Source organism: Trachurus trachurus (assembly GCF_905171665.1).
Source record: "Trachurus trachurus genome assembly, chromosome: 17".
NCBI classification, from domain to species: Eukaryota; Metazoa; Chordata; class Actinopteri; order Carangiformes; family Carangidae; genus Trachurus; species Trachurus trachurus.
Genome location: NC_139900.1, coordinates 3,227,908 through 3,237,632, shown reverse-complemented (window position 1 = coordinate 3,237,632; position 9,725 = coordinate 3,227,908). Strand labels below are relative to the sequence as shown.

General features: G+C 43.0%; 1 protein-coding gene across 1 annotated transcript; it reads right to left on the bottom strand.

Moving 5' to 3' along the window:
* Positions 1–3,085: 3,085 nt before the first annotated feature.
* Positions 3,086–5,464, bottom strand: LOC311000456 (uncharacterized protein). Its single transcript, XM_083991177.1, has 3 exons — positions 5,413–5,464; positions 3,485–3,784; positions 3,086–3,374 (listed from the first exon to the last, which is right to left on the bottom strand). The coding sequence occupies exons 2-3, from the start codon at positions 3,687–3,689 to the stop codon at positions 3,244–3,246; spliced, it is 336 nt and encodes a 111-aa protein (XP_083847303.1). The 5' UTR covers positions 3,690–3,784; positions 5,413–5,464; the 3' UTR covers positions 3,086–3,243.
* Positions 5,465–9,725: the final 4,261 nt, after the last annotated feature.

The following is a 9,725-nucleotide window of genomic DNA, read 5'->3' as shown; positions in this document are numbered from 1 at the left end:
ACAAATCTTTCTACATGTTTAGATCAAGTTGGCCACAAATATTAGATTGTACTCGCAATTTCATTTAATCCCATTTTAAAATAATTGTTTTACTTTGATTCTGTTTTTTATTTTCAATTATCAGATTGATTCTTGTAATAACTTTCAATTTAGTTGTTTTGTCAGCTGCTTGGCAATTTTTCTGGTATCTTTTTTTTCTCTCATACTGTTTTGTATTGTAAAACATTTTATTCATATATTGTTTTTTTTGTCAAATTATTTCACTTTTAATCTTTGAATAAAGTTTTTTTTAAAAATCACAGTTTTTTGGTTCATTTTTTGGCATTGATTTCAGAGCAAATCCTCAGAAAAATGAAAACCTGTATTGACTATTTACACTGACACCTACAATTAGCATGGGTCTGGTGTGACTGGCTTTTAATGTATTCATACAGAACATCCAGAACAAACATCAACTACAGCCACAGGAAACACAGCTTTCATACACAATCAATTAGTCGTGGGTGTTTATTTAACAACAGGATCAGCATTGTTTGTATTTATTGTTTAGCTTGATCATGAATCATCTTTTACAATCATGTCAGTGTAAATATAAAACCATACGCTGATGACACTGCTGTTTAAAGACACAAAAAACAGCTGGCAAGTTGTTGTCATGGGTCACATAAAGTTAAACGAAACCTTGAATAAATACAAATGTACATCAGGGACATTTCACACGTACAATATGTTCATGAGTGTGAATGTAGAGCAGCAGATATGAATCTGTTCTTTGTGGTTATTAGGAAAAAACTGTTGAGAGCGAATCAACACTTCCTCTCCTGCAGCTCTCAGGCTGTGTGGTTTAAGCTCTGCAGCCTCCAAACTGTGAGCTGTGGCTTTTCACTCTGATAAACACCATGACAACTACAACCATCCACTCTGTTAAAGACTCAGGTAGCACCTGTGTAACATTACACAACCATTCAGCAGCTTGTTAATAATGTCTCACTAGTATCTACACTTGTATGGATTTAAATGTGTTTGTCTCACTTTTTAACGTGATCTAAATTTAGAGCGGCCTGTGAATTATTTTATATTTCTAACTTAGTATGAATTTGTAGTCAAGAGTTGTTTTACTTGTGGGTGGAAACGACAGTGTCATCAACATAGAGTTTTTATAATTACTGACATTTGTCAAAGACATTAAATGTAAGCCGTTAAAGTGTTTTCAGTCTTTACAGAGTTCACATGAGACAAATAACAAACAGAGGCCTGAACATTTTTGACTGAGATGTGAGTGGACCTCATGATTATGATTAAATCTAAATATTTTTAATACTAACAGCTAAAATTAATCTGAATTTTGACAATGTTAATTTCAACACAAACACATACATGCAAATTAATATAAATAATGTGACCAACAAACCACAAACCACACAGAGACAGAAGCAGCACTGACACAAATAAATGTTTTTCTTGTTGAAGCTAAACTAGCGCCTCCATGTTGGTTCACCTCAGCTCTCATTATTTCAGTACATCATAGTTGATATATAAAAAAAAAAGCTGCTGTCAGAAGAGTCTGTTCATCTCAACCAGAGCCAAATGTTAATGAGTTAACTGACCTCTACTGAATTATGTTCAAGGTTCATTTGTTAATCATGCAGCTGTCGATGCTCCTGTGTATCAGGAAAATCTAATGTTAAGATTAGATTTTATATTTAGGTTAAATAGTATTTGGATCATTCAGACATTATCCAACTAAACATTTTAACTTCAGCTCAGACTGTTCAAGGTGCAGTTTCATCATTTTTAAAACAACTGGAGTTTCACAGCTGCTCGATCTGCTGATGGTTCGTGTGTGTAAACAACAGTGTCGTCAGCGTAGAGTTTAACAGTTGCACCAACACAACTGTAAAACACGAGTAATGTAAAACCTAAATGATGAGAAGACCCAGTATTGAACCTGGTGGTACACCCACAACCACATGTTCATATTAAAACAACTACATGTTTATGTTTGTCTACTTTTCCTGGTGTTGTTGTGTTTGTTCAGCTCTGTACATATATTCACATCATCACTGATGTTTGTTCTGTGAAAATACATTAAAAGCCACTAACACCCAGAACCAAGCTAATTGTAGGTGTCAGTGTAAACATTGAATACAGGTTTTTATTTTTCTGATTATTTGTTTGAAGCCAAATGGAAATCAGTGATGAATGTAGTCAACAATACAAACCATGAACACTGTGATTTCTCACTTTATTCAAAGAATAAAACTGAAACAATTCAACAAAAACATGTTAAATTAATACTGTATAGACTGTATTAAACATGATGACATAACACGATGAGGAAGAAATGCCTTTATGAAGCAGCTAAAGATACAACTAAATAAGAGTCACTCTGATAATTGAAATTAACGTAAAACGATCATTAAAAATTATAACATAATTCAATTAAAGTGTGAGTACATTTAAATATTTGTGGTCTCTTTTTTCTAAACATATAGAAAGATTTATTAGATTTAAATGTCTGCGCTGTGATCAAAGAGATCAATGAGATAAAGTGATGGAGAGAAAAGAGGATGAGGAAACAGTCAGTCAGCTTGTGTGCAGCTGGTGGACGGTCCTGTGTTTCTGAGGCTCATCAGCAGAGCGAGTCCACAGCAGTAGAGCAGACTCTTCACTATCAGCACTGTGTAGAGCAGACAGAGCAGCTTCACCCTGCACTGAGGCCGGAGAGGATCCAGGGGAACCACTGCAACAGAAAAGGGGTCAAAGAGAAACCAGTCAGTGCTGTGCTGCTCTGCTCTCTGTGACAGAGTCTCCACATGAAGCTGAATCACTGCTCAACACAGTCACCAAGCCTCCATCACCTTCTTCTGTCAACTGGCCATGACTATTCAAATCACTCCACCATCACATGGAAAGTCCAAATGGGAAAAGACACAGGTGGTTATTGATTCACAGAAGGACTCCACCAGCACAAGTTCAATGTGACCTTTGACCTCACACTGAGTCCTTAGATTGACTCTTCAATAGAAACCTGACTGAGTGCAGCTCTAAGATTCAGTCCCTACAGTTGTTGTATCTCCTCAGATTGAGTTCAGGGCCTCCAACACGTGTTATCAGTCGGAATGGGCCAGAGAAAGCTCTGGGACTGGACTTTGTTGTGCTGTTGGACACTGGGACAGAATCAGGGAGTGTGTGTTGAAGTGTGATGTGATGAGCAGAGAGTGAACAGACTGATACTGGGCCCTAACTGCAGCACAACATTGGAGCTGTCCATGCAGAGAGGCAGCAGGTGATCTTACAGTCAGCTTGGTGCGGAGCTGCCAGGTGTGCTGGCTGTCTCTCTGGAGGACAGGGGGCTGCTGGAGCTGGAACCTCTGAAACAGAAAAGGAGTCAAATGTCAGTGCTGTGCTGCTCTGCTCTCTGTGACAGAGTCTCCACATGAAGCTGAATCACTGCTCAACACAGTCACCAAGCCTCCATCACCTTGTGCTGTCTGGGCCTCCACCGTGCCCCCCTCGTGCTTGACGTAGCAGCGGTATTTATACGTGTAGAAGGCGTCCCGATCCACCAGCAAGATGGCGGCGGAGCGTCCCGGCTCTGTGAGCTGCAGCTGCTCTCCCTCAGCAGGAAGCAGAGGACCATCCTCCTTCTGTCTTTTCCAGGAGAACTGGACCAGAGGAGGAGACATGGCTGAGGCCAGACACAGCAGGGAGCTCCTCCCCTCCAGGTGGGCTCTGGATGCTGCTGGGTACACGCTCACCACGGGCTTCACTACCTGCTCATCTGAAGTTTGACAGCAGCAACAAGCAGCACAGACACATTCACACAGTCAACAGCAGCTTCCAGCACTGCACTGCATTCAGTCTGATCCTGGACACTACATGGACTCTGATCACTCAGCTCCTCATCAATACAGCACAGAGGTCACCACCTGTACTGGACTCACCTCCACACACATTTACTGTGCTGTACATCATGTTTATAGACGATGTTTATCATCAGACAAAGATCATCTTCCACAAAGTCACACATTAAAAAAAACAATGTTTAAATTCTTCATTTTCATATTTCACTTTATTAATTATCAGCTCAGATCATGTCCTCACGACATAATATACATATGCTATATTTTAATCTGTCAGTAACATTCATACGTATGACCAATATAAATATGAAGTGTAAAAGATTGAAAACATGCTTCAATACTGAGAAATACAGCGAGGTGTTAGAGGAGCCGAACAGCTTAATCAGCGCTGTATCATCTCCTCTTGTAGTGGCTTGGGTGAAACAGACATTTACACTTAGAAGTTACGCATTATAGTTTTAAATGACAATAACTTTTAAGAATAACTTTAGTGCTAATATTTTTTTTTTAAACAGAACACACAATATAATATATTCTGACAATATGTAATGGCAAATTAAATTGTTGGGTTTAGGTATAATTTCTGTGTGGATACATAACCATACATTTTATACGTTCAAACTTAATTATATTTATTGTTAAATAAATTAATCATATATTTATTTTAATCTCATTAAAATATTTGCATATGAATATCTTTTAGATAAATTCTACTTTAAATGAATGTGTGTTTCCTCAGTGGATGTGAGGGTCGAAGGGCAGAGGATGTTGTTACGATGCCATGTAAAGCCCTTAGAGACAAACTGTTTGTAAAAACGGGTTATACAAATACAATTACCTTGCCTTGCCTTAAATATTGATTCATATGATTAACTGTTACTACACAACTATGTAATAAGAATAAACAGAATAATTCTCTAAATAATTCCAAATACATTTCCCGAAAAGTTCATGCAATTTTAACAAAACACAAATTGTATTTCAAATCTTGAAAAATAAATAAATCTCATGAAATATTAATATGTACGGAAACATAATATTAAGTATTTTAGAAAATGTGTCTTTCATTATATTTAACCTACATTCATGTATTTATCATTTTACTTTGTTTATATAATATCTTGTTTTCCTTGAAATATTATTTAATATGAAATATTTTTGCATTTTATTAAATAATGTTAAAAAGTTCATTAAAAATTGGAACTGTTTTGAGGAGAAGAGAGAAAAGAAAAGCCGTGTGATGGTTGATGAAGCAGCGGCTGATGAGAATCCAGACTTAACTCACAATATCTCACTTTTTAGACTCTTCACAAACGTTTCAGCTGCAGCAGAAATAAAGAAATAAAGAATTCCTTCTGCTGTTCAGAGATTCAAACCTCTTTTCACTCATGGTTGAACTTTGTCATTGAAGAACGGCTGCATCAGAAACTTTGTACTAAACTCTGAACAAACTAACATGTAAAGTCTGAAACAGCAGAAACTGACTTCAAACACATTTTAACTTCTTCAATAAAATAACTCAAGGGAAATAAAAGTTTGTTCTTACCTGTTACAAACAGTTTAGTTCCAGAGCCAAAGATGTGGTGGTTCCGGTTTGCCTCTCCACAGTGAGAAAGACTAATACAAAAACCCGTCTGCTGCTGAATGTGTCAGCTGAGCTGAACGAGTCCACATTATGAACCAGGATCATGTTTCAGCTCCATCATGTGTTTCTCTAACGTTCACATCAACATCACTGTCTCTTCTTCTCTTTTCTTTTGGCTTCACACTGAAACATATCAACAAATATTCACATTGAAGTTGGTCCAGACGTTCATGTTCCCCTCAGGATGAACCGTTGCTCCAGTTTTATCACATGATTTAAAGTTGGTTTGTTGTTTAGAGTTTTTATGTTGGATATGAAGCAAAAACTCGGGTCTGGGAAAAGTTCGGGGAGGCCATGGAGGAGGACTACCGGTCGGCCTCGAGGAAATTCTGGCAAACCGTCCGACGCCTCAGGAGGGGGAAGCAGTGCTCCGCCAACACTGTTTACAGTGGAGGAGGGGAGCTGTTGACCTCGACTGGGGATATCGTCGGACGGTGGAAGGAATACTTCGAGGATCTCCTCAATCCCACTGGCACGCCTTCCGTCGAGGAAGCAGAGGCTGAGGATTCAGAGGTTGATTCATTCATCACCCAAGCTGAAGTCACTGAGGTAGTCCAGAAGCTCCTCAGTGGCAAGGCACCGGGGGTGGATGAGATCCGCCCTGAGTACCTCAAGTCTCTGGATGTTGCGGGGCTGTCGTGGCTGACACGCCTCTGCAGCATCGCGTGGCAGTCGGGGACAGTGCCTCTGGACTGGCAGACCGGGGTGGTGGTCCCTCTCTTCAAAAAGGGGGACCGGAGGGTGTGTCCCAACTACCGGGGGATCACACTCCTCAGCCTCCCGGGAAAGTCTATTCCAGGGTGCTGGAGAGGAGAATTCGGCCGATAGTCGAACCTCGGATTCAGGAGCAACAATGCGGTTTTCGTCCTGGCCGTGGAACACTGGACCAGCTCTACACCCTCTGCAGGGTGCTCGAGGGTGCATGGGAGTTTGCCCAACCAGTCCACATGTGTTTTGTGGACTTGGAGAAGGCTTTCGACCGTGTCCCACGTGGCATCCTGTGGGAGGTGCTCCGAGAGTATGGGGTCGGAGGCCCTCTGCTGAGGGCTGTACGGTCCCTGTATGACCGGAGCAGGAGCTTGGTTCGCATTGCCGGCAGTAAGTCAGACCTGTTCCCGGTGCGTGTTGGACTCCGGCAGGGCTGCCCTTTGTCACCGGTTCTGTTCATTATTTTTATGGACAGAATTTCTAGGCGCAGCCAAGGGCCGGAGGGGGTACGGTTCGGGAGCCACTTGATTTCATCTCTGCTTTTTGCAGATGATGTGGTCTTGTTGGCTCCCTCGAGCCAGGACCTTCAGCACGCACTGGGGCGGTTTGCAGCCGAGTGTGAAGCAGCTGGGATGAGAATCAGCACCTCTAAGTCCGAGGCCATGGTTCTCGACCGGAAAAAGGTGGCTTGCACCCTCCAGGTCGGGGGAGAGTTCCTGCCTCAGGTGGAGGAGTTTAAGTATCTTGGGGTCTTGTTCACGAGTGAGGGGAGAACGGAGCGCGAGATCGACAGGCGGATCGGTGCGGCGGCCGCAGTAATGCGGTCATTGTATCGAGAGAGCTGAGCCGAAAGGCAAAGCTCTCGATTTACCGGTCGATCTACGTTCCCACCCTCACTTATGGTCATGAACTCTGGGTCATGACCGAAAGAACGGGATCCCGGATACAAGCGGCCGAAATGAGTTTCCTCTGCAGGGTGGCGGGGCGCTCCCTTAGAGATAGGTGAGGAGCTCCGTCACCCGGGAGGAGGTCGGAGTAGAGCCGCTGCTCCTCCACATCGAGAGGAGTCAGCTGAGGTGGCTCGGGCACCTGTATAGGATGCCCCCTGGACGCCTCCCTCGTGAGGTGTTCCGGGCATGTCCCACCGGGAGGAGGCCCCGAGGAAGACCCAGGACACGCTGGAGTGACTACGTCACTCGGCTGGCCTGGGAACGCCTTGGGGTCCCCCCGGAAGAGCTGGAGGAAGTGTCCGGGGAGAGGGAAGTCTGGGGATCCCTGCTCCGACTGCTGCCCCCGCGGCCCGACTCCGGATAAGCGGATGAAAATGGATGGATGGATGGATGGATGATTTTATTCATTTAGCTCCTTTGACTGTTTCTGTTGGTCTTGTTTTCTCATTGAGCTTCTGTGTTTCTTCTCTGTCCTCAGTGTGTGGAACAACAGGAAACCTGCTGAAATATCTGATAACAACATGGATCAACATCAAAGAAAAGTCAAGAAAAAGTGTGTGATGTGGAGGTGAAGTGTGTGAACCTGGGCTGTGGTTTACTGCTCTCTTCCTGTCACTGACGCTGTTTGACACCTGTTCATCTGGAGGTTTTTGTACAGGCTGCAGGGATCATTTCTCACTGTGGAGGATCTTTCTTAAAACAGCGACAGTAGGACTTCCGGTGGAGCAAGACGACAAGATGGCTGCATGAGCTCGAGCTCCCGATAGCAAGTTAGAATTAGCCCCCCTGAATTCACTATTGCTGAGCAATTCATAGAAGAATTTTACTTTGGAATGAATAGGGGAGTAACAACTAGAAGTCAAACGAAACGTGACATTCAAGAAGGGAAGAATTCACCGGAGATGGCCGACACTCAGTGTGCTAACGACGACAACCCCGTGGAAAACATGTGCTCCGTGCTTCAAACTATCAGTAAGGAAATACGCGACTTCAGGACTGAGCACAAAGTGGATCTACACACTCTCAAAGAAGAACTTAAGGAAGACATGAAAAACGGACTCAAAGATCTCAAACAGGAAATTTACCAAAAACTTTCTGCTAACTCCGCTCGGATCCAGGCCAATGAAACCAGGCTGAATGAAGCAGAAGTCCGGATCAATGAGACCGAGTCGGCTAACACGGCCATGAAGGAGGCGCTCATTAAGTCCATGGAAAGACAAAAAACAATGCAGGAAAAGTTGACAGATATTGAGGGGCGGTCTAGGCGGAATAACATTCGCATTTACGGCGTACCCGAAGGGAAGGAAGGTAACTCCGTGCCTGACTTTGTGGAACAACTTCTGAAAAGTGAGCTTGCACTGACAGCGGATAATAGCCTGCACATTCAGCGCGCACACAGAGCTTTAGCCCGTAAACCGGAGCAGAACCAGCCACCCAGGTCTATAGTGGTAAATTTTTTGGAGTTTAATACCAAAGAAGCAATATTGAAAAAAGCCTGGGGAAAGAAAATAATGATTGAGGGGCGACGCTTGTCATTCGATCATGACTATGCCACAGAAGTTGTTCAGAAGCGCAAGGCATACACGGGGATAAAGAGGCTCCTGAAAGAGAGAGGAATTCGTTTCCAGACTCCGCTGGACAAGATGCGCATTCACTGGGATTCGGGAACACGCACCTACGAGAGCGCACAAGACGCAGCCCAGGAGCTAAGGAAGAGGGGCTACTCAGTGGAAACACCAGGCAGCAGCGCCGCCAACCCGAGCCGGGAGATGGAGCGGCTTCTTCGAGCCCCGACATGGCAGCGAGCCGGGGAGATGAGCACAGATGCTGCGGTCCGCGCGAGGGAAAGATTACAGGAGTTTGAGCGGATTCCCCCCAAGTAATCTTTATTCTCTACCTTGTCACGGTATGTGGTTGGCTCCTTAAAGAAACCAGCGGTGAGAAGTTAATATTTTGACTGATATATCACTCCTGCCTGTGATGAGACTTAAACCGTTATGGAAAAAAAGAAAAAGGAAAATATCCGCACTTCAATTCTTTATTATTTATTATTTGATTATTTCACTCATATTATGAGTAACAGACAATCAACAAGAGTATGTTTTAATTTTGAGGGATATCTTATTTTCATTCAAATATGGTTTGGCAGGGCAGCTACTTTATTATTATTATAATGTTTTCAAATATATATTTTTTTTTTCTTCTACGCTGGTATGGGGCCAAAATAAGTCAGACCAATGCTAAAGACTTCACTTGGTATACAAAATATATGCTATCGGATGACGTTGGACTGCTAGGATGTGTGAAATTGCGTGTTTCACCTCTAGTGAGGGGCCCTCCAGGAGGAGGATCTCCCCTCAGCCTACCAACGGGGACTCAGGGTGGCGAAGAATCACCCCAACTTGGGAGTTAAATGTTTTTTCTTTGTTTTTTTCAGTTTGCACACGTTGTCCAGATGTTCAGGTCTGTGCAGTTTCAAGTTGTCTGGAGGCTAAAGAATGTAACATGGGATTGGATCATTTAAATGCCATATAATAATATAAAACTGGTGTCACT